The 25,747-nt window shown below is 41.7% G+C and overlaps 1 protein-coding gene across 1 annotated transcript in view; it reads right to left on the reverse strand.

Moving 5' to 3' along the window:
- Nucleotides 1–23,301, reverse strand: part of ADAM23 (ADAM metallopeptidase domain 23) — a 219,287-nt gene extending 195,986 nt beyond the window's left edge. The window contains exons 1-2 of the mRNA XM_007934813.2: nucleotides 23,100–23,301; nucleotides 21,735–21,952 (exon numbers count right to left, since the gene is read on the reverse strand). Of these exons, the coding sequence (XP_007933004.1) occupies nucleotides 21,735–21,952; nucleotides 23,100–23,301 (420 nt within the window). The remainder of the gene's footprint in view (nucleotides 1–21,734; nucleotides 21,953–23,099) is intronic.
- Nucleotides 23,302–25,747: the final 2,446 nt, after the last annotated feature.

Raw genomic sequence — 25,747 nt, forward strand, 5'->3', positions numbered from 1 at the left:
TGAAGTGCTATTTACATCGCCTTCACACTGTATTAGGTATTGCAAGTAATACAGAGATTATTTAAAATATATGGGAAAATGTGGGTAGGTTATAAGCAAATACTACACCATTTTATATAAGGGACTTAAGCATGCATGGATTTTGGTATCCTCAGCAGTCCTGGAACCAGCCTTCCAAGAATAGGAAAGGAGGATTGTATATTAGCTGTTGTTTTGTGCCATCCAGTTGATTCCAAGACATAGCCACCCTACAGGACAGAGTAGTACTGCCTCATAGGCTCTCCAAGCCTATAAATCTTTCTGGAAGCAGACAGCCACATCTTTCTCCCAGAAAACGGCTGATGTGTTCAAATCATCAACTTTTTGGTCAGCAGCAGTGCGCTTTAAGCTCTGCACCACTATTAAAGGCAAAGAAAATAAGCAAGACTTCACCAGCAGAATAGCCAAAGAGAGCACACGCCAACACATCACAGGAAAAGACAGCTGTGATGTCTGAGCACCTCTGGCAATTGAGCAGCTAACCAGATGGCGGGTTTGAACTGCTGACCTTTTGGTTAGCAGCTGGGCACTTAACCACTGCACCATCAGTCTCCTACAGACATGTTAGAATGGCTATTTTGCATAACTTACTAACACCTATACATTAATTTTACATGTGTGTGTGCTTATACATGCAAAGTGGCCGTCGGTTTTTCACATTCCTTCCCTTTGGTTTCCAACACTACTCTCTGAAATTACCTCAGCAGAGACTGTCTTGCCAAGGACTTCTTGGTGATAAATCAGAAGGGAGTGCTACCATCCCTCCAGAAGCCTCTGGGATAAAACTGTTCCTTAGCCTTTACAAGTAACCAGTTCCCATTAAGTTGATGCCAGTTTACGTCAGCCCACGTGTGCCAGAGCAGAGCTGGCTCCACAGAGTCTGCAGTGGCTGGTTTTTGAGAGTACATCCCCAGGTCTTCCTTCCGATGCACTTCTAGGTAAACTTGAACCTCGACCCTTTTGGTGAGCACCTGTGTGCTGACCATTTCTAACACCCAGGGACTCCTCCTTAGCCCCTACTTTGCCCCTGTTTTCAAAAACTCTTCTCCCCACATCACCTGAGAGCAGCCAGCTATTCTCTTCTCCTTCAGTTAGTAAGTATTCATATTTTGTCATTCCTGCTCTTCCAACACATCCAATCCTCAGATAGCCAGCTATACCACCAATGCAGCCATCACTTGGAATAATGAGCCATCCCTAACTCAACCACCCATTCCCATATTTCATCTTCTCTGATGAACACCCAATAACCTCTCATCAGTGGCTCTTTCACAGAATGGTAGGGCCACCATGGGCTCCAAAGATCAACTCATACAAGCCCACTGAATCAAAAAGTTCTCAAAAACTCCCCCAGTGACCTTCACACACAATAAAGTTTGAGATCCTCACATCTAATCCCAGCTTTTTTTTTTTTTCTTTTTAATAAGCCAATTGACATCCAGAGAGGTATGTGATTTGCCCAAAATCACCCAGCTAGTTAGCATGCAGCCAGTTAATTATACTACTAGTAGGTCAATGTGTCTTTTAAAAGAATCTGTCAGACAATGTTTCTGAAAGTGTATTTGTATGTTCTGTAAGAATTCCCAGATATATAATAGAGCTGACAAGGGGCACAGCCAGCTACCCAGAGGAAGCAAGCAGTTGGACCTGTGTATTCAAGACCATAGTCACAGGGGACATCGAGCTCAACTGGCATAACATACTACACAAAACATTGTTCCACCTCCTACTTTGGTGAGCAGCAACTGGGATCTTAAAAGCTTGCAAGTGGCCATCTAGATACAATGATGGGTCTCTCCTTATCCAGAGCAAAGAAGAATGAAGAAAACCAAAGACACATGGAAACAATTAGTCCAAGTGACTGGTACACCATGCGATCCTCAGCCGATACGACTATAAGACCAGAACTAGATAGTGCCCAGCTACCACTGTCAACCACTTGGAGGGGGATCCATGTAGGAGATCCTGGAGTTTTCAGGTTTTGTCTGACAAATTTTTTTATTTTTATTCTTATTGTGATTTGGGTGAAAGTTTACAGAGCAAATTCACAATGTGGAACAAAACTCAAAATCATTAAAGAAAAACAACCAGGTTTGCTGGTCTGATAGAGCCTGGTGGAACCACTCAGACTATGGCCCCTAGCTGCCCTTCAGGTCTGGAATTGAATCCACTCCTCTGGCTTCCAGCCAAACAAAAGACAAGCCTATGAGCTGAACACTTACATTAGGGAGATACACTCCTTGGAGCGATCAATCATGGGAGAACAGAAGGGCTGTGTATACACAGGGAGACAGCTCAGGAGGCAGGAGCGTATGTATGGGAGGGAAGGACACAGGGAAGAGGTAACTATGGGGAGGAAGTAGGAGGGGAGCTGTTGCATTGTGAGAAATTGTAGGCAATGTCATGAGACAAAGTATATGTGAGCTGCAGTACAGAAAGTGAATTTGCTCTTCAATAAAAATTAAAAGAAAGAAAGAATTTGTCAGACAAAACATGCAAAAATTAAGCTGCTCATCCTGCTTTCCCACACACGTTATTTCCTCCACTGGTTTATCATCTAACCATTAGCAAATTTCTGTTCCCAACACAGCATCTCCAAATGCACTGCCTGAGCCATATTCTTCTCAGAACCTCGGCTTGTCCCCAGCACTCTGTGATCATCGTCTCCCTACTAAGCTCAGAGGTCACAGTACAATCTGTTTCCTGTAGCTCCGATATTGCAGCCCCCTCCAAAAAGTCTATGAAAACTACTGTCATTTGACAGAGGTTCTCTTCTTGTCCTCAAGTTTCCCCAGCTGCTAAGAAGTAAGAAATCACTGCTTTTCGTGGAAATGAAAATGGTGAGACTCCTACCCCGGCAATATGTCCCTTGTTTACCTACAGTTCACTGAACTTGGAAACATCATCACTACTTCTCTGGAAAGTAGGAAAGAATAAACTTTTCATAAGCCATCAACACATCAAAAGCATTTCTGAACAGCAAAAGATAATCATGAACATGTCGCAGAAGAATGAATATGTTTAGGATTTTTTAAATTATTACTGTTACAATAAAAAATCCTTCTTCCATTTGAATTGCATGTTAGCCTATATATGAAAATAGGAAAATCAAATTTTTTAATTAAAATGTGAATGGAACACAGTAAGCTAAGTCTGCTTATTATATAATTTTAAAGCACCAGTGAAACTGATGTTTAAATTGTATTCATCTGTCTATGTTGTGCATCTAAACACACACCCAAAAAGGAGCACTTTCTGCTCTCCATCAGTAATAATTAATAGTAGTGTAATTTTCTTCAGTGGCTTCATTATATTTGAGGGGAAGGAATTATTCCGAGTGAGATGGGAAGACACTGGAGGTTGCTGAGCCAAGGAATGACATGACCTGACTTAGGATCTAAAAGGGCCACTCTGCCTGATGTGTGTAAAACCAACTGGAGCCAGAGGGGTGGAGGCCCAGCAAAAGCTGGACAGAGTTAGGAAGATATTTAATAATCCAAGACAGAGGGATGGTGGATTAGACCAGGTTGGCAGCCACGGAGGCAGACAGGAATGGTTGGATCCTGATTAGCATTTGAAGGCAGAACACACAAGATTTGATGGCTTGAAGTGGTGCTTGAGAAAAAGAGAAGGGTAAAGGCTGTTGGTTTGAGCAACTGGAAGGATACCAGTACCATCTGCCATCAAATCGATTTTGATGCATGGTGACCCCATGTGTGTCAGAGAACTGGGCTCCCTGGGGCTTTCAATGGCTGATTTTTCAGAAGCAGATTACCAAACTGTTCTTCTGAGGTGTCTCTGAGTAGATTCAAACCACTAACCTTTTGGTTAGCGGCGGAGTGCTTCAACCATTTACACCACCCAGGAGCTCACTGGAATGATGTTGTTTCATTAACCAGATGGGGAAAATGTGGGAGGGGCAGATTGGGGCTGATGTTAGAATCAAGAAGTCTGTCTTAAAAAAATAATCATAAAAAATTAAAGAAAGCTTCATTCCCTAAAAGAACCATTCTCAACTTGGATTCCCTAGGCTTCTGGACAAGTTAAGTTTGAGTTGCCTATTAAAGTGAAGATACAGGACAAATAGTTGTATATGTAAGTCTGGCTATCAAGGGAGAGCTTATGTTCTCTGTGAAGAAACTAAGGTTCTCAAATGCTACATCACAAACAAACATTTCACACCAATAAGTCAAATAAGCTCATAAATTTTTAACACAATTAGGGTCTTAAAACATCTAAGAAGAAATAAATCCAAGAACCTTAGAAAACTAAAATGAAAAGACAGTTTAAGACTTGACAGGCAGAAAGGATTGTTGTTGTTAGTTGTTATGTGCCATCGAGTCAGCCCTGACTCATAGCGACCCCTCCTTGGGTTTCCGAGGCAGTATCACTACGGAAGTAGGATTGCCCAACCTTCCTTCGTACATATACAGTCTTTGGATAATAATCCTAAAATTCATCAGTAGGTCTGAAAAGGATTAATGTCCCAAGTAAAAGAATGAATTAAAATAACTGTTGTGTGTGTATTGAAGTAGAGAAAGAAAAAATAATAGGTAACTATTCCATAAAATCTTTCACAAACCACTGCAGAGCCAAAAATAACAACACAACATCATCCCAATATCCCACTGGTTCTGAATAGAACAAACTATATCGTTGATGCAGTCTAACAGTGATAAATGCCGCTGACTACAGTCTCAATATTCTGCAGAGATGACAGTCCGTTACATTGCCTGAGGCAGCCCACAGTAATTAGCAAGGTAATTAGTCAGAGTTCACTAACTGTTTTTAACCATAATTTATAAGAGGAAGGGAATCAGTATAAACTTCTGATTAAGATGGGTAAGACGTAAAGCCAAAGATTTTACCTCCTGTTCATAGCATGTTCAATTATATCACAGTGTCCAACAAAAAACAGAATTGTATTGCTGATATTTTTACCTTAAGTTTTTTCCGGTTGGGTGGTCTAAATACTACAGGCTGTCAATCCCCGAGTTACAACTCTTGCCAATAAATGTTATATAAATTTGTCCTCACTTTGAAATGACTGAACCTACCCCTACTTGCAACAAAGTCCTCATCATAATCAACTTCACCTGCTGCACATATAGCTTTTAAACCAACTGAAAAGGTTTTGAGCCTCTTCATGCACTGATGTAAGGTTAAATAAGAACCATATGTACCTGTTCCAATTTACCTACAAATTCAACTTAAAGACTTACTTAGACTCAAACATACACTTAGGAAAGGCTCTCTTGGTAATCTCGGGACTGCCTTTATTCTGTTTGTTCAAGATGTTAGTTTGTGCATTTCATTCCAAAGGCAAAAAAACATTCATCTATTGCTGATGAAATTATTTGTTGGGTTTTGTTTTGTTTGGGGTGTTTGGGGATGGATGGATACAAAGGAGGGCGATGTCTAGTTGAGACTTTTCTTGGGGAAGTTATCCTAACATGGGCTATTGATACAACAAGCATTTGCTGCCACACCATACTCACCTTGGCAATTAGCTCCACAATGAAAACTGTTAGTCTCCACAACTCACCAACATGCCTGTTTTTCAAGCCTGCCCTCAAGTGTCCCGATTGTTTGCAAAGGATTATGGGAAACTCCTCCACTTCCCCAGGGTACATGCACCAAGTTTACATATTACTACCTTAACTTGCTTTAGGGGAGTGCAGCCTTTAAGATGTTGTGCCACATCCACATGTATTCACTCCTTCTTAAGTAAAATTTGTGTCCACTTCCATCTGAAGTGGATCAAGTAAAGTAAGTTCATCTATAGCTATAAAATGAGGAAGACTGTGAGAAACATCCCTGCCTAGAACTGTTCTCCCTATTATCCCAAAGCCCTCTCTTTTTTTTTTAATTAAAAAAAAATAGTGTTATTTCCCAAAATTAGATCTCAACTTGGATTCCTGAGGCCTCTAGTCGAAAACTAATCAGTAGCCTTTACTGTTGCTCTTTAGTTGTCATGGAGTTGATTCCCACATACAGGGATCCCATGTGTGTAGAACAGAACTGTTCCACAGAGCTTTCAAGGCTATGACCTTTTGGAAACAGATCACCAGGCCTGTCTTCCTAGGTGCCTCTGGATGGGTTCAAACCACCAACCTTTCTTCTAGTGGCCAAGTGTTTAACTGTCTGTGCTACCCAGGGACTCCTTCAACATTTACTGAGTACTTCCTACATGCCTGACACTGTGATCACTGCCTTATACGCATGATTCTATTTGGGCTAGGCATTATTGTTACATCCCTGTTATCGGTAAGGAAACTGAAACTTCCTAAAGAACCTGCCCAAGTCCAAATAGCTGGTAATAGGAGACCTACCAGACCCCCTAACCCTTGAATACCAACCATTCTCCTTCCACAAATGGCACAGAGGCACAGAGATAATAAGGGAAGTCAAAGAGGAATTTCTGACATTCTATACAGGCTAGCACAGATCACATTTATCCCATAAATGGCTGTACTGGATCATTAAAGTGCCAATTCCCCTACTTAGAGCTGATATAATATCATGTGAGTGTGGAAACACTAGTTATCACTTGCTGACAGAAAGTTTAAATTAAGTGTTATGTCATTTCTTTAATTAGCCAAAATAGGTTTCTTATTAAATTCAACTTGTTTTGAAGACCTATTTCTTCAAGCTACAGACTCCTATATTAGAAAATACTTTTGCAAAAGAAGAAAAGCCATTTCTAGGATGATTCAACTTTTCAACTTAAAATTTGGAAATGCCAAACGTGGCCAACTTTGCTCAGTAAACAATGAAGAATTGGATAGGGAATTTTAAAAAGGTTAAAAAAAAAAAAAAAAGATTAATATGAATAGGTAAGCAAAATGCTGTAAAAATGCCAGCATTTTTAAACAAGATTATTTATCTGAAGTATTCACTTAGGAACAAAAAAGAAGCCAAGAGAAGAGGACCGAACGGTTGCTGAAGGAGGTCAGGGGGCAGGGGTGTGTGTGTGTGTGTGTGTGTGTGTAATTAGTTCATAGGTCCTTATCATGGAAAGGAAAAGTGGTTAAAAGGAACAGGCATATCCCTATTCAAGCCACAGATGGGTGATAAGAAGAAAAAGGAACCAGAGGTCTACAGACCAAGATTCTGGTCATTCTGGTCATGCCAATAATTCCCAAGAGCTGGAGTAATTTGCCTCCCCTCTTTGAATTTAGTTCACTGATCAAGAACACAAAAATAATCATCTCGATGAACCCTTTTACACATACAGTACTGTGTTGTCAGTAATGGCAAACATTGATCTATGGGTAGGTAGAGGGCTGGACAGGCTGAATGATTAGGTATATCTGTGCAGGGGGATTGTGCCCATGTCGATGTATAGGGTTGGCAGACAATGTTTCTACAAGTGTATTTGTACATTGTGTAAGAATTTCTAGGTACATAGTAGAACTGACAAGGGACAAGGTGTAGTCACTTCTTGACCACAGCCAGCTACCCAGAGGGAGCAAGCAGTTGGACCTGTGGGCTTGGGACCATGGTTGCAGGGGACATCAAGCTCAACTGGCATAACAAACTACACAAAAACATTGTTCCACATCCTACTTTGGTGAGTAGTGTCTGGGATTTTAAAAGCTTACAAGCAGCCATGTAGACGCAATGATGGGTCTCTTCGTCCAGAGCAAAGACGAATGAAGAAAACCAAAGAAGCATGGAAACATTTAATCCAAGGGACTGGTACACCATGCAATCCTCAGCTTATACAACTATGAGACCCAAAGAACTAGATGGTGCCTGGCTACCACTGTCAGGAGGATGATCTATGTAGGAGATCCTGGATAGAGTGGGAGAACAATGTAGAACAAAACTCTAAATCATAAAAAAAAAAAGGCACCAGGTTTGCTGGTCCAATAGAGCCTGGTGGAACCCCTGAGACTATGGCCCTTAGTTGCCCTTCAGGTCTGGAATTGAACCCACTCCTGGGCCAAACAAAAGACAGGTGTATGAGCTGAGCATTTACATTAGGTAGATACACTCCTTGGAGAAATCAATCATGGGAGAATAGAAGGGCTGTGTATGCACAGGAAGATAGCTCAGGGGGCAGGAGCGCATGGAAGGGAAGGACACAGGGAAGAGGTGGCTATGGGGAGGAAGTGGGAGTAAAGCTGTTGCACTGTGGAGATTACAATCAATGTCATGAGACAAATGTATGTGAATTGCTGTATGGAAGACAAATTTGCTCTGTAAACTGTCACCCAAAACACAATTTTTTTTTAATTTAAAAAAATAAATAAAAATTAAAAAATCATCTTGAGAGTCATGCCATGAAGACCGTGCGAGATTATAGATAGGTAAGTGCCTTGACAAAATTATTAGATTCATTACAAGGCAATATACTATAGTTGTTATTACCAATGCAGTGAAGAATTAAATTTCAAGTTAGTTAATGCATTCTAGTTAGTTGGAAAAGCAAAGTGCAAGGGGGCACACAAGGATAGGAGCTCTCTGAAGCACTGATTGTTTTATATTGTTAATGGAGCCTGTCTGTAATACAATTATTACAGTATATAGTTTTAGCAGGCCTGTTTGCAATTAAGAGACAGTGCAGAGCACCCAACTAAGTGATCTAGATCATAACTTGATGCAGCAAATTTTTGAAATTTCACACTAAGGGAAAATAAGCACTAGAACAGATACTGCGGTTCAGCAAATACTCAAAAAATCCATTTTTCTATGGCTCTGGAATGTTTTTTAAGATATGCCTCTGGCTGAGCTTAGACTTGACTACTTAAAATAAGTCTTTATCCCCTCTTGAAAGCAGAGGGTGGTGGTCCACAAGTATGGTCCCACTTTGTCCCAACTTCAGATCAAGGATTAAAATGTGTCAGGACACCTCTCTCAAGTGGACACTGCCATGCAGATATAGGCAAGAGGTGAATGTCCTCAATATATACTTTTAGATCAATACTAAAGATCAACATAGTCACTGATCATAGGGTCCTATTTATCCTTATGTTCCTCAGTTTGAAATCAAATACTGGAGATAGTGTCTATCAGTAGTGGAGACTTGTTTGAATTTCCATCCTTTTCATATCTAAACAGAAGGCTGAGGGACCAGTTAAGGTAGATCTTATTAATAAATCTTTCACAATAGATTTGAAAGTAGAACATGAATTTATTAAATTGCCATATTTCAAAGGAAATTAGTCTCTGTCCACTCATTAGCCAGAAGAGACACCCACAGAACAAAACCTTAGGTGAAGCATGGAGGTATATCACAGGTTTGTCTCTCCTCTAGACTGGGTACCCCAGTGATAAATAACGCACCTCTCATGTAATTCTGTAGAAGGGAGCTCTGGTGGTGTAATGCCTAAGGCATTTGGCTGCTAACCAGAAGGCTGGCGGTTCAAACCTACCAGCCACTCCTCAGAAGGAAGATTGAACAACATATATCCATAGAGATACCCCCTTGTAAATCAAAGCAAACATTTTATTCCATTTTACCATGAATGAATGTGATGGTTTTAACGTATTTTGAGTAAAATATGATAACTAGATCTACTATTAACAGCAGAATTCCTACGATTAAATTTTATTAAAATTGAACTGAATTTATGTAAATCCTAAACACAAAGATTTTCTTGTAATATTGCAAAATTCAGGCATTTGATGGATTTCAAATTAATATATGAATGTATGACACTTTTAAAAGGTTAAAGGGTACCCATGTCACTTGAAACTTGAATACTTTGTATGACTAATACCTTACAATTATGTCCATTCTTGAGAGGAAGAAAATAATTTCATTCAGAAAACTTGTACTCTAGGAGGAATTAATTAATTCAGTCTTAAAGATGAAAATGACAGGATCATCAGAAGCAGGAATTTAATAGAATTTGGACTTAAGTTCAAATCCTAAGAACACAAAACTGACAAATTAGGTTCTTGCCACTTAGCACAAGTATTTTCCAGAACTAGCCTCAGAGCTTGCACAGATATGAATGAAATAATCTTGAAAAAATTATCTCCTGCTGTGAACTAGCCTTTGAGTAAACAGGCCCAGAAAAAAAGCTGACAGGGGACAGAACGGCAAATGTGTGGTATACAGAAGGAGATAAGCACCTGTTCCCCAGGAACAGGAATGGGAGACTGTGTAGTGAGCCCTTTCGGGAGCCTGTTGTGTGACACTGATCGCTGCGAAGAGTGTAGAGTGCAACGCACATTCAAAGCAGAACGGTCAGCTTCCATCTTTGATCCAAGCACCACTGTTTCCCAGTCTGCCAGTCACGTTATTTGGTTGCTATGCAACACACACACTGCCCTTATTTTCTAGGAGGGAGATTAACTTTCTAGCAGGGCATCGATCCGTAATTTTTTCCATTCCAGTTATCATTCCAGTTCACCTACGTTTTAAAAATTCTGGTCCATTCCAGCATCTGGTAGCATAGTAGCTAAAGCCACTTGACTGCTAACCAGAAGGCTGGCAGTTCAAACCCACCAGCCACTCCTTGGAAGGAAGGTTAGGCAATTCTACTTCCGTAGTGATACTGCCTCCGAAACCCAAGGAGGGGTCGCTATGAGTCGGGGCCGACTCGACGGCACATAACAACAACAACAACCAGTGTCACTTCATCAGCCATAATTGAATGATGTGAACTGGTTCAAAGCCCTGTTTTCACTCCACAAGTAAAATTCAATGAGCTGGAATTATCCTTGTTGAATGTGGATAAGGCAAGTCACATGATGAGATAAGTGTTCCACCAAAATTAATCTGTCAGCAGTGGGACTGATGGATTGACAGAGACAGGAGGTAATGACAGGAACACATTAGAAATGCAGAGAAAGGAGGAGGGAAGGAGTCAAGGAAGAAATGTCAAGACTTAATGAGTGACTATTTATAGGAAGAAGATGAAGGAGAGAGGAGAGTCAAAGATGACTCCAAGGTTCATTCTTAGAAGGCTGGGGAAACAGCAGAATTACTGAGAAAAAGGGGAAAGGCCAGAGGATGGTTCTCTTCCTGCTTAATTTTGCCTTCATGTTAGCTGGTAACACCAGCCCCACCAAATCAAAACCAAACCCACTGCCACTGAGTTGATTCCAACTCATAGAGACTCTGATTTCTTTCTACTGTCTGTAGAGAGGAGTCTGTTAACAAAACCTGAGAATAAATGGAGACATAATGACATTAAATTATATATTTGGCAGGAATGAGTCAACCCATAAGTAGAAAGAGCAGAAAACATTACTTAGGGACAGATGCTGAAACAAGACTTTCAATAACACAGCTCAGTTGCAGAATGATGAAAAGCATGGTGGCAGTCAAATCAACCCAGAGTGAAATGATCAAAAATAATCTACATGGTATGGGAGAGAAGAGTCAAAGATGAGGCTCAAAAGGCAAACTCCCATAGGATCCAAGAAAGTAACAGAAATGAAGAAGCAGCATGGATGTAAGGCAACAAGGAGTGGGGAGACTGCGGTAAACAGCATGTGCCCGTCTTATCTAAAGAGAAGCCAACTCTCAGCCCCAGGTGGGTTACTCCCACCCCAGAATTCAGCCCCAAGGGTGCTCAATCTTCTGATACATGAAGACAAATCATCCCATCCACCACTCTTATGACAGTTGGAGCTGTGTGTCAACTTGGCTGGACCACAATTCTGTGTGGTTTAAGCAATTGTGATGTGGGTTGTTCCAATGATGGGATCAGATGTATATGTTTTCAGCAGCTAATCCATTGAAAGGGAGCTTCCCTAAGGGTGTGGCCTACTTCCAGTATATTTATGGACATCCTGGGAAAAGAGACACTCTTCTGTGGATCGGGATTCTGTTGTGCTGCCTACAACTGTCCATGAGTGAACAATCTACCATTTGGCCTGGAGATCTTGGATTCGTCATTCGTTGGAGTCAACAGCCAGTGTACTGCCTGCCAACCTTGAGCTCATCAGCCCCTGCAGCTGCATGAGTCAGGAAGAGCCTCCAGCTTGATGTCTGATCCAAGAACTTTGGACTTGCCAGTTTCTATAAGTGTGTGAGCCATTTTCCTAAGATAAATTTCTCTTTCTCTCTCTATATATAAGCTTTATTGATTTTGTTTCTCTGGAGAACCCAGTCTAACACAACCTTACTTTAGCTTCTTCAAGCACTTGTCAATACCTGAAATGTTTGTGCTGCTGCTGCTGCTGCTGCTGCTACTGCCGTTGTGCGTGGCCTGTTTATGGTCTGTCTCCTCCCATTAGAAGGTAAGTTTCCTAAGAAGCCATAGAATTCACACTCGATCAATATTCAATCAATATGTGCTGACCTCTTGACTTGTCAGGACTTGTCATTTGATATGAACCCCCAAACCTCTTACCTCTTCACAATCTTCACAATGTTCCATATTCACCTCCTGCCACTATCAGCACAACTAATTCTCTCTCCAGCACATGCTTTGCAAAGGATAAGACCTGAGTTCAAATCTTGGCTCTGTCACTTAGCAGCTATTTGTCCTTTTTGAAGACATTAGCTATAAATCTCAACTGCTACACCTGCAAATGAATAACATTGTGAAGAATAGGAATTCCAGAATACTTAATTGTGCTTATGGAGAACCTGTACATAGACCAAGAGGTGGTCATTTGAACAGAACATATACTTCACACTTTAAAATCAAGAAGGGTGTGCATCAGGATTTATCTTTTCACCATACTTATTCAATTTCTATGCTGAGCAAATACTCTAAGACGTTGGACTATATGAACATGAATGTGCCATCATGATTGGAGGAAGACTCATTAACAACCTGTGGTACATAGATGACACAACCTTGCTTAATGAAAGTGAAGATGACCTGAAGTACTTACTGATGAAGAACAAAGACTACAGTGTTCAGTATGGAACTCTCCATAAAGAAAACCAAAATCTTAACTGGACCAATAAGCAACATCACAATAAATGGAGAAAAGATTGAAGTTGTCAGGGATTTGACTTAGATCCACAACCAATACCCATGGAAGCAGCAGTCAAAAAATCAGACATCATATTGCACTGGAAAAATCTGCTACAAGAGACCTCTTTAAAGTATAAAGGGCAAAGATATCACTTGAAGACTAAGGTGTGCCTAACCCAAGCCATGGTATGTTCAATAGCCTCAAATGCATGTGCACAGTAGACAATGAAGAAGAGCTGATGCCTTTGAATTGTAGTGCTGACGAAGAATACTGAAAATACTATGGACTGCCAGAAGAACAAATGAATCTGTCCTGGAGGCGGGGCAGGCAACATGCTCCTTGGAAGCCAGAATGGCCATTGTCCCACCTATTTTAGTCATGTTGTCAGAAGGGATCAGTCCCAATTTGTAGAAAACTCCAACACCTCAAAATCAAAAAGACAAGCAATCCAATTAAAAAATGGGCTGAAGACATAAACAGACACTTCACCAAAGAAGATATTCAGGTGGCCAACACACATATGAAGAAATGTTCATAATCATTAGCCATTAGAGAGATGCAAATCAAAACAATGAGATACCATCTCACCCTAGCACTAATAGCAAAGTTCAACAAGACAGAAAATAATAAATGCTGGTAAGGATGAGGAGAGATTGGGACCCTCATACACTGCTGGTGGGGCTATAAAATGACACAACCGCTGTGGAAATCAGTATGGTAATTCCTTAAAAAATTGGAATTAGAAACACCATTTGATCCAGCATTCCAATTACTAGGTATATATCCTAAAGAAGTGAAAGGTAAGATAAGAACAGATATATGCACACCCATGTTCATCACAACACTAGTCACAATAGCAAAGAGATGGAAACAACCTAAGTCCCCATCAACAGTAGAATGGATAACCAAACTATGGTATACACACACAATGGAATACTATGCAACACTAAAGAATAATGCAGAATCTATGAAACACCACATAACCTGAATGAACTTGGAGGACATCATGCTGAGTGAAATGAGTCAATCATAGAAGGGCAAATATTGTATTAGTTCACTATTGAAAAAAGTCAAAAAAAGGTTTATATATGGAAAAAAACTTTCTTTGTTGGCTACCAGGGATGGGAGAGGAGGAGAGGGAAAATTGCTAGATAAGTAGAGACAAGTATTGATTTGGGTAAAAGGAAGGGCAATGTATCAAAAGCAAATGATCAACATAGTGGCACTGAGGAAGAGGAAGATACAGAGAGGTACACAAGAGATACAGACAATGAAGAAAAACTCTTTCATTTATACAATATGGTGTTGTCAATGATAATAAACATTAACCTATGGGTAGACAGATGGGGAGTCAGGCTGAATGATCAGGTACATCTAGGCAAAAGCAAATATACCTATGATAAGGTTAGCAGACAATACTTCTGCATACATATGTGTATGTGCTATAAGAATGTTCAAATATATAATAAAGCTAACAAAGGGCAAAGTTACAATAACTCCTTGGCCACAGCCAACCACCCTGAGGGAGCGAGTAGTTGGACCTGTGGACTTGGGACCATGGTTGCAGAGGACATCAAACTCAATTGGCATAACATACTACACAAAAACATTGTTTTACATCCTACTTTGGTGAGTAGTGACTGGGGTCTTAAAAGCTAGCAAGAGGACATCTAGATGCAACGATGGGCGTTCCTCATCCAGAATCAAAAAAAAATGAAGAAAACCAAAGATGCATGGAAAAAAGTAGTCCAAGGGACTAGCAGACCAAGAGATCCTCAGCCTATATGACCATGAGACCAGAAAAACTAGATGGTGCCCGGCTACCACTGACAACTGCTCAGAAAAGGATCAGTGCAGGAGATCCCAGATAGAGTGGGAGGGCAATGTGGAACAAAACTTAAAATCATTAAAAAAAAAAAAAAAAAGACCAGGTTTATTGGTCTGATAGAATATGGTGAGACCCCCAAGACTATGGCCTCTAGACACTATTCAAGTCTGGAACTGAACTCACTTCTGTGCCTTCCAGCCAAATAATAGACAAGCATATAGGGTGAACATTTACATCAGGTAGATAAACTCCTTAGAGCGATCAATTGTGGGAGAACAGATGGGCAGTGTTTGAACAGGGAGATCACCCAATGGGCAGGAGTGTACAGGAAAGAAGGACACAGGGAAGAGGTAACTACAGGGAGGAAGTGGAAAGAGAGCTGTTACAATTTGGGGAATTGCAGCCAATGTCATGAAACAAAATGTATGAACTGCTGTCAAGAAAATGAATTTGCTCTGTTAACTTTCACCCAAATCACAAAAATTAAAAAATAAAATAAAATAAGAAGGGATCATCCCTGGAGAAAGACAACATGCTTGGTAAAGTAGAGGGTCAGTGAAAAGGGGGAAAGACCCTCAACAAGATGGACTGACATAGTAGTTGCAATGATGGGCTCAAACATAGCAAGGTTGTGAGGATGGCATAGGACTGGGCAGTGTTTCATGCTTTTGTACACAGAGTCACCATGAATCGGAGATGACTCAATGCAACAACCTACAAACATCCAATGGCACTGGTTTACTGGAAGAATTTGGTTGAATTTTTTAAAATCTACATACGTAACACTTATCCCTGATTCTCTGAGGTTTATCGTACTTCTTGAACATCCCGCTGTTTCCCAGCAACCCACCCTCTTGAACGTGGAGCCTCTGCTCTGCTGACTCTATCTGGATTACCTCATCTGCCTCCTGGGTAAACTTACCTCCTAGTTGCTCTTTAAGGCCAGATCAAACCGTTTCTTTCTCTATGAGGCCCTCTGTGACTTCCCTGGCAAAAGTTATTCTTTCCTCTGGGTGCCCACAGCCTTTTCTTTCTACAACTAGTCACTGCACTAACACAAACCATACATTACTACTTGCCTTGTCTCTGACACCCACCAAATTATAAGCAAAGGTAGGGACAGATGTTACTCTTCATTGCTTTCTAATGAGTCTAGCACAGTGTCTGATTCAAAACAGGATTTCAATAAATGTTTACTGAATCAAACTGAACACCTAACAATTGTAAATCTGATGTCTTGGAAGCTGTACGAATAGTCACAACTTGCTCGACCACTTGAGCAATTAGTCCATAACATGACAAAAAGTAGCTCTTGATTAGCCACATCAGTGGTGTGCGGTGACAGGGATAAGCTCAGAATTGTCAACATAGGCATTTTCACCACTGCAGGTAATGTAAGCATGCAATAGTGACTTAACGCCGGGCTAAAAACTCAAGACCAAAGTGATCTCTCTTACTGATCTGACACGATGCCAGAAACACTGAGTACTTGAGGTTCTGTTTGAATTTTCATTTGATTATAACATTATAGTTCATGGGAAGCACTACACACTCACTGCCCTGAGAGTTCAATCATCAATCCACTAACAAATACTTACCAAAGGCCCACTCAACACCAAGTACTAGAAGTAAAACCATTAAGAGCCTGAACTCCGTACATAATTTTTTTTTTTTAAATAATTGCTTAGGAAGACCTGAGAGAGCCGATGAGGCCAATATAAATGTTTGTATTATCATGTAACCTAATAAAATAATTGTCACTCTAGTAAATGTGAGAAAGGATCCTGTGACATTTCGGACTTGTCAAATAATCCAATTTATACAGCTGGCTTAGGAAGAGGCTGGGCAGTTTTCACAGTATCTGCCCTAAAATTTTATAAACAGTTCCTTAGCTAAATCCTGCTACTCTAAATGGACTTTTTGCCCCATGTTCTACCATATGGAACTATCCATTTTAAAAAATTACTCCTGATAGTAAGTGTCATAAAAATACATGTCCTAGAATTCTAAAGAATATAAAAAACATTTCATGGGACAGACTCTAAGACAGACATACCCTTTATTAAATACCACTGTGTACCATACTCTTTTTTTTTTTTTTTTTTTTGCTGTCTCATGCCAGGAACAATGGAGCAGTTGACTACTGAACAATCAAGGAAACCCCCTGCCTTGACCTGGAATAGAGTTGTTGTTAGCTGCACTAAGCTTGATGCCAGCTCACGGTGACCCCGTGTGTGCAGAGTAGAGCTACACTCCATAAGGCTTTCAAGGCTGTGACCTTTTGGAAGCAGATTCCCAGGCCTGCCTTCCAGAACACCTCTGGAAGGTCTTGAACCACCAACCTTTTGGCTAGAAGTTGTATGCTTAACCATCTGCACCATGAAGAGACTTCCAGAGTAAAGTCCAAACCAAAGCAAAACCACTATCTTGGAGTCTGATCTAACTCAGAGCGACCCCTCCTTGAGATTCCAAGGCAGTATCAAGTAGATTGCCCAACCTTCCTTCCGAAGAGTGGCTTGTGGGTTTGAACCTCCAGCCTTCTGGTTAGCAGTCAAATGCCTTAGGCACTACGCCATCAGAGCTCGTAAAAATAATCACAGTGATCCAAATTCACTTAAACTTCTTTTTCTTCTCTCTTCTCAGAAATGGGGATGGGGATGGGGAGGGGATGGCACTGTGGCTAAGGCATTGGGCTGCTAATCAGAAGTTCGGCAGTTCGAACTCACCAGCCACTCCACGGGAGAAAGACGAGGAAGTCTGCTTCCATAAAGATTTATAGCCTTGGAAACCCTGTAGGGGTCACTATAAGTCAGAATCAACTCTATGGCAGTGGATTTGATACACAAGCAGAGTAAAGTCAAAGCATGCGACTTTCTCCCTCCTCCAGGTTCCTGTGCTATGCACCTGGGATTAGTGCATCTCTTCTATCCCTTCCCAATTGGAAGAGGACAATATACTAAGGAAATAGGATACAGGACAAGGAAGTTTCCACTAAATCAAAGTTTTAGAAAAAGGTTCCTCAGCTTTTCTGGGAATAAACCTCATAGGATTATCTCAGAAAATGAATGAATGAATGAATCTAACATATCTCTTCCTTTTGTAAATCCATGGCCCATTTTAATAATATGTTGTATTAATGATCAATAAGATGCTTTTATTTGGGAATCGTAAAATTGCATTTATGCTTGTAAAAGTCTCTACAAGTCAGGAAGATAGGAGTCTTAATAACAGAGCAAAATTAAATTTTTTAATTTCAGACCATAATACTTTTTACACAGTGGTAAATGACTTCCAAGATAGTAAGAAAAAATAATGAGAATAAATCACCACAAAATAAAACTGTCCATAAAAAAATCTGAATTTGAATAAACACCAAAAATCAAAGAACTTAACTGTTTAGGTCTGAAGTGACCATTTTCCACATCTGCTCCTTGTTTATGCCTATTCGCTCTGGCATAATTATTAACAGTGCCCCCTTTCACCCTCAAAAATGGCACAGTTTGGACAATAAGTTATACATCACCCTGTCTGGAGATGAAAAGATTCCTAACATTCTTTGACAGCAAAAACTTCAAGCTTTTCAGAAACACTGGTGAGTACAGAAACACTGTACACAATCTACTTTTAAAGAATTAATAAACGTTTTATCTTCCTGAGCTGTCCAGTAATAAGCACTGATCAACAATGACTATTTATGAAATTTCTTCAGACATAAACACAGAGCTCTGCCTTGCAACCTGCATGTGAATTTCCCTCTCCACCTCCAACCCCAATCTGGGGATCCAGGAGCGTGGCAGTGATTCAGCACTTCTAAGGCATTCATTAAAATGTGCTGGAGTGCAAGGAAATCAGAGGAGAAAAGGTACACATCACACAGATGTTGAAATCAAAATTTTCTTTTATAAATACAAAAAAAAAAAAAAACATGACACTGTCTACTTTCTCTCTCGCTGAAACATACTCAAGTAGTCAAATTGAGAAGTATGTCTCTGATCACTATCAGCAAGTCATTCTTATAGAAACAGCAGAAAGCTTCTGGAACCCTTACTTCCCCCAACTAGCTCATGAGAAGCTTAAAAACAAAGGCTTTAAAACAAAGAAGAGGTAAAAGAGAAATTTGAGGGAAACTAGTAATAAGAGGATACTGTTTGTGCCTCTATAAAAGCATTTTTTAGACCCTAGCTTATCTAGAACAATCAACCACATGAGACCAAAAGGGCAGCCTTTGCCCAGGGAAATAGCTCAGAAGCAATAAGGGATACAAACCAAAACACCAAACTCACTGCCGTCGAGTCAGACCCGACTCATAGCAACCCCTCCTTGGGTTTCCGAGGCAGTATCACTAGGGAAGTAGATTGTCCCATCTTCCTTCCAAGGAGTGGCTGGTGGGTTTGAACCGCCAGCCTTCTGGTTAGCAGTCAAATGCCTTAGGCACTAGGCTAAGAAGGGATGTTGTTGTTGTTGTTATGTGCCGTAGAGTTGGACCCGACTAATAGCGACCCCTCCTTGGGTTTCCGAGGCAGTATCACTAGGGAAGTAGATTGCCCCATCTTCCTTCCAAGAGTGGCTGGCGGGTTTGAACTGCTAGCCTTCTGGTTAACAGTCAAGTGCCTTAGGCACTATGCCACCAGAGCTCCTAAGAAGGGATAGGGAAGGGCAAAAGGAAGCAGTAAGCACCGGTAGGAAGTAGGAAGAGTGCTGCTACATTGAGAAGATTACAGTCAGTGTCATGAAACAAAATGTGTATAAACTGTTGAATTGAAAACTAATTTGCTCTGTAAACTTTCACTCAAATAACAATAAAAAGTTAAAAAGAAAAAAAAAAACAAAACTTGCTTATCTCAGTCTATGTCTCCTAAAGGAAAGACCATGTCTTATCTTTGCATCCTTAGCATGCAGCTTTCCACGTGAGATATGTGCAACAAATGTTTTTGAATTTAACTAATAATAAGAAAAATGCTTTTGAATATAATTTTCAGGTAAAGCTTGCAAAAGAACCCCAGCCATCATGGGGGCTGGGGACAGGGAGGTAGAATCATTCCAGCAGCAGGTAGGTGTTCCATAATGAAAACTCCATTCCTCTATATTGGTGGTGGGTGAAGTTTTAACAAACCTATTATCACAAAACTTCAGATATATTGTAGTCAAATCATGTCCCTAAATAAGGACAGACTGTAACTCAGGTATTAGTCATAGGCTTCAACACTTGAGTTATAAAGAGGTTCCAGTGAATTTCTTTCAAGCCTTAGCTCAGGAGGGCTTGAGCATTGATTAAAAGGCTATGAGGCAGGTTTTTTGTTTGTTTGTTTGTTTTTGTTTTCCTGCAGTACACTATGCAACAGCATTGGAGTTTGAGAAACAGCCACTTAACTATGTTTTTGTTACTAGTTGCATTTGGGCTTATTCCAAACCCAAAACGAAACTCATTGCTCTTGAGTCAAATCTGACTCATAGCGACCCCTCCTTGGGTTTCTGAGGCAGTATCTCTATGGAAGTAGATTGCCCAGTCTTCCTTCCAAGGAGTGGATGGTGGATTTGAACCACTAGCCTTCTGGTTAGCAGTCAAATGCCTTAGGCACTACACCACCAGAGCTTCCATTAAGAAAGCCATAAAATGGGCCTTCCTGCATTTTATTGAGAGGGCCTTGGATAAAATGTCTTCTTTAAAGACACCACCTACTCTATCAACAAGACAAATGGGTAGACATGATCTAGGAGTCAGCCAGCTAAGTTACATAGTAACTTAATGGGGGACAAAAGAGCTGTCAGAAAAGAGAGACCCTCATTTAGTCAACCAAGGTAGATACCAGACACCTGCACAACAACTTGAAACAAAGTTAATTTCTCCAGTTATTAAACAGGAAGGAAGTTTTTCTTCAGAGATCTGACTTGCAAAAAACATAAAAATTAACTATTCAGGCCTCCTGGTTTTTATATTAGTGACTTAGTTTTCTATTTCCCCATATATAAAGTAAAGATAAATACTGTTACAATTTATTTATCTTCTAGGAAAAAAGTTACGTAAATCACAGATACTTTTCTTAAACTCTAGACGTTTAGACAGTTACTACCCTTCTCAACTGAACAAATACAGTTCAAAATGAAATATTAGACATAAAGGTCTATGTTCAGTCTCTGACAAAGAACTGAAGCATTGATAACCTACTGTGCAAATCTGTTCCAGGTCTAAAATATTATTAATTCAAAAAAAAGAATAGTAAGCAGGGCAAAAGTCCCCTTAAACTCTTTGGATATTAAGCACCTTAATCTCTCATTGAACGCTCTTTTAAAATCAGTGCCACTTTACTGAAAGTAACTTCTCACAATCAATGCAGATTAAGTCTTGAAGGATTATGCCAACCAAAGCTGGTTTCTATATTATGCAAATAATTTGTTTCTGTTCATATAATCCTTCAAAATGGCATAATGTTTACTTACTGACAATATAATGAAAACAAGCACTTTTTCCCTACTGAGCAATTAAAGAAAGAGGTTGTTTAAATTTAAACACTCAATTTTTAAGTGAAAACTGGTAGGAAACCGCAGCCAAATACCCTCTTAGAGCAATGTTAGGTCTGCAGATTGAAAGCAGTTTTTGTATCATAGAAGATGAAATGATACTGCATCCTTATAGAAATCTTCACAGAAACAAGCCAGGATGATAAACATATACATTTAACTCCTGTTCAGTGTTCAATGCACATGAAAGATACATAGATCATGTCCCAGGTTTTAAGCTCATAAAGCCATAAGAAAATGTCAGTTCCGATTTAGAGTAAGAGAAGACAAACAAATTACAATTGCATCCTAGTAAATCCCACCTTAATTCCCTCTAGTTTCTCCCCTATCACAGTACAAACTGCTTTCCTAATAAAATGCTGCAGTAAAACTTGTGAAATCCAATCCTGGCAGAAAATCAAATCAAAGGAAAACTCTGTGGCAACTACTTTTGCATACCTGCCCTCCTGCCTACCTTGTTATGTTTTTGCTGGTGTCTTGCCTTTGTGTCGAGAACATGGTAGGGGCTTTCTGAGTCTTGATTGATGTAATATATGAGTCTTGAAGGTAGTGTGATTTCTTTCTGCATTGCATTCCTGTAACTGATATTACTGCTGCTGCTCTGTTGCAATGTATTGTCTTCATCTGCCAGGACTCTCAATTTTTTTTCTGCAGTTTCATTCCAATGCGGAGCTGAAGTGGGGTAAAGCACAAATATACATACACACACACCATAAATACCTAAATGCTAAAACGCATTTTTCTATTCATTGCAAAGACAAAATTTTCTAAATAGGAGCAGGTAAAAAAATGGAGACACAATAAACCAAGTTAAACAGTGAAATGGCCAGAATAGGTTAACATAGTAAGCCTTGTACAATAATGTAATGTTCATGTTTTATTCGCAAGTTCTAACCTGTCTCATATCTATACTTCTGAGTATGGTGGTGGGAAGCAGAATGAACTTAAGAAAAGTCACCAAATTAACCTCTGGGGATTCACACTGACCCTCGCCATCCCTGCCTACTTCTTCCCTGAGACTACAGAAGCGCCACTATCCTCTGCCTAGTTATCCCACTATCTGAGAGCTAGGAAGGCTCCTAAGATAACTTGAGGGCTGAATTCATGGACATGGAATGTTAATTGATTCTTTTAACATAATGGACAATTCCCTTTTATTTTAACTTTGAAATGAACAAAATTTCTTTGCCATAGAGAAATGCAGATGCTGGCAGCTTTCCAATTTCTTTTTTTCTTTCCCTGCTAAGGACAGCTTTCTGCTTTCAGTGATTTCCAGTCATCAATGCACTGAACATTATTTTCTTTTACTGGTCCATTATAATGACACGTATATTGAGAAATCACAACCAAAGGTCTGTACCTCTGGATTATCCCTCCCCACCTCAATTCCAACAGCACTGGATAAAATCGGAAGGGAATTTGAGGAAACAACCCATTACCGCTCTCCTCATTACAACCCTCTCGCATTCACATTAAGGTTCACTTCGCAAGCAGAAACTTGGCCCTCGCTACATTTCCCATGCACTGGTTTCCCTTTAACCAAGTTGCAAAGAGATCGCTGAGGGACCCCGGAGCCACAAATTCCTGAGGCACCAACGGTAACTGGAATGGGCTTTTAGTTAATGCAACAGAAATAGACTCCAAAAAGTGAACTGGAATGAATGGGGGTTCGGGAATGAGGGGGTGGATTGGGAAGCTGGGAGGCAAGGGAAGGCCAAGTCGGGGACGTGTCCAGAGAGCACGGCCCCGCTTGCCCTTTGCTTTTCTCTGCAGGGCCCCGCGGGGAAGGCAACAAAAAGGGCACCGAGGCCATACCCACCGCTGGCTGCAGCAGTCCCCCAGGCGCGGGGTCGGGACGACGTGGCGAGCCGAGGCAAGAGCAGAAGGACGAGGAGCAGGCGGTAGGGCGGCGCGCGGGCCGGCGCGAGGCCGGTGGAGCGGCCACCAGAGCCGCAGAAGGCTCGGAAGAGGCTGCAGCCCACCAGGGGCGCCCGCCGGGAGCTGCTGCCGGGAGGCTTCATGGCTCATAGCTCCCGGGTGCCGCTCTGTGTGGCCGGCGACAGCGCCGGGCTGGGCTGCGGAGCGCGCGGGGAGGCTGCGGGCGGAGCCGGTCACGCCGGCTCGGCGCGCATGGTGCGGCTGCAGACTCGGGGCTCAGGGCGAGGCGGCGCCCCCTGCTCTGCTCGCCTGCTGCCCGTCTTGGGCCGGGCCGGTGAAGACTCCAGAGGTGCTCGCCGCACTGCCAACTTGGAGCCTCCCCAGCTGGGCGCGGCCGCTCCAGCGACTGCGGGGGCTGCTGCCGGGGCTGGGGATGCTGAGGCGGCGCGCGGGAGCGAGCAGCCTCGGGGGCGCGCGGCTCGGGCGTGCGTCCCGCCCCCGAGAGCGCGCCCGAGCTCGGCTTCAGGTCCTGCTGCTGCTGCTGCTGCTGTTGCCTGGCACGCGACGCACTGCGCATGCTTTATTGTGGAGCAGAGGGGAAATGCAGCACGGTGATGCAGCATCCCAGGCAGCATCAGAGGGGACGGTGGCACCTCCAAAGGTGGGGGCGGAGGAGAGGGGAGCTGGAAGTAAGGACGAGCCAGAGGGAAAAAAGAAGAATGCGAGGGCGGGGGTCCAATTCAGACACGGACAGGATCCGCAGAACACTATCAACCAGCCAAATAGACCTGCCTTTTCCACCACTCCAAGACCTCATACACCCTCTCCTATTCCAGCCACCCAGGAGCCCTGGTGGAGCCGTGGTGAGGCGCTCGGCTGCTAACGGAACAGTTGGCGGTTGGAACCTGGAGAAAGATGTGCCAGTCTACTTCCGCAAAGATTTATAGCCTTGGAAACCCCATGGGGGCAGTTCTACTCTGTCCTATAGGTACCTATGAGTCGCAATCTACTGATAGCAACGGTTTTGGGTTTTTTGTTTGTCTCTTTGCATTCCAACCACGTCCTGCTTGGTGGGGGCGAGTGGGGGATATAAGGCCAAGTATTTCCTTCTTTATCGTTTATTTATTTCCTTCTTGAAAATGAATGTAGAGGTCTGCAGCCGGGGAGTGAAAATAACGTCGCTCCTCATTCAGGTCCTCAGCAGCGGATGAGCGCAGCTGGGAAAGCACGTTTGCGCGTCGCAGGCTGGCAGGCGCTGACGAGGTGCGGCCCGCCATGCTTCGGACCTCCCGCGCAGGAACTCCCGGCGCCAGGCGCTCCGCCCAGCGCTGGCTTCCCTGCGTGGTCCTGCAGGCTTTGCGAAAAGCGGATGAAGCCAGAAGGTGTTTGCACAGAAGTTCAGAAAGTATGACTGGCGGTATCCCGGAAGCATTTAGAAAATCTGGCGGGGAAGAAATACGGAGATTAGAAACCTGGTGTATAGCAATTATCTTGGAAATCCAACGTTTGTCATCCATGAGGGCTAGGGTGCATTTAAGGGGACACATTTCAAATTTCGGAATTCACTCTTGATTTCTGCCAGGAAGGATTTTCTCTTGCTTTTGTAAAATATGTAAATCCGGGGTTCTTGATTTAAGTGGGTTAGCAATCACTAAATCTGATTGTTTCAAATTAGGGCCTGTGGGGTCTTTCTGCTCTAAACTCCCACAATGCCGCCATCCCTTTCTTCATTCTCCCAATGACAGTCTAACTACTAACATAATGTTGTTTTACTCCATGCTTATATTTAAACTGGGAATGGTAACACTTTTGAGGGAATCGAGAATTCCATGATTAAAAGAAGAAAAAAATATATATGTGGGTAAAAGCACCTGTCAAGTATTGAGGGTTAGCCGTCTTCTTCACTCCTCCCCATACACACAGTTAACCAAGAGGGGTGACAGACACACACACACACACACGAGATCACAGAGCTCTTGGAGAGTTAAACAGTAATATTAAATCTTCTTTTCTGTATCAGAGCTAGTATAATACTTTATTATCATGCCTTTATTAAAGTTGTACTTAATGCAGCCACCCCTCATATATAAGGGCAGCAACAGGTTTTTTTTTCTTTTTTTCTTTTTTTTCTTTTTTTTTTCTCACGGTTCTGTCCTCAGGACCTAGCACGGTGTTTGTGGCACAGAGCAAGCACTCGGAAAAAATGTGAATAAATGAGTGGGCAGTATTCATAAACAGGAGTCACACTTGGGGCAGGCTGGTGAAAGTGCTCACCTCCCGGGAGTACCTACTTGCAGGTCAGTGTTCTGTGGGGATGTCTTCCTTAATGCAAGCAGATCCTGGCCAGATTCTCCAAATTTATTATTTGATACAATGTACTTCCTGTACAAAGGACCTGGGAGGAAGGAGGCCAGAAAAGGAGGTGTGCAAAGAAAGAGAAGGGAGAAGACAAAAGATGCCCAGATGCAAAATTATTTGAAAGGCATTTCTTACTTGGGAATAAATCTTACCAGGGACACAAAAGACCTGTACAAAGAAAACTATAAAAAACTACTTCAAGAAACCGTAAGAGATCTACATAAATGAAAG

The sequence above is a fragment of the Orycteropus afer genome, unplaced genomic scaffold (genome assembly GCF_000298275.1).
Source record: "Orycteropus afer afer isolate SDZICR_OR568_19922 unplaced genomic scaffold, OryAfe1.0 scaffold00002, whole genome shotgun sequence".
NCBI classification, from domain to species: domain Eukaryota; kingdom Metazoa; phylum Chordata; class Mammalia; order Tubulidentata; family Orycteropodidae; genus Orycteropus; species Orycteropus afer.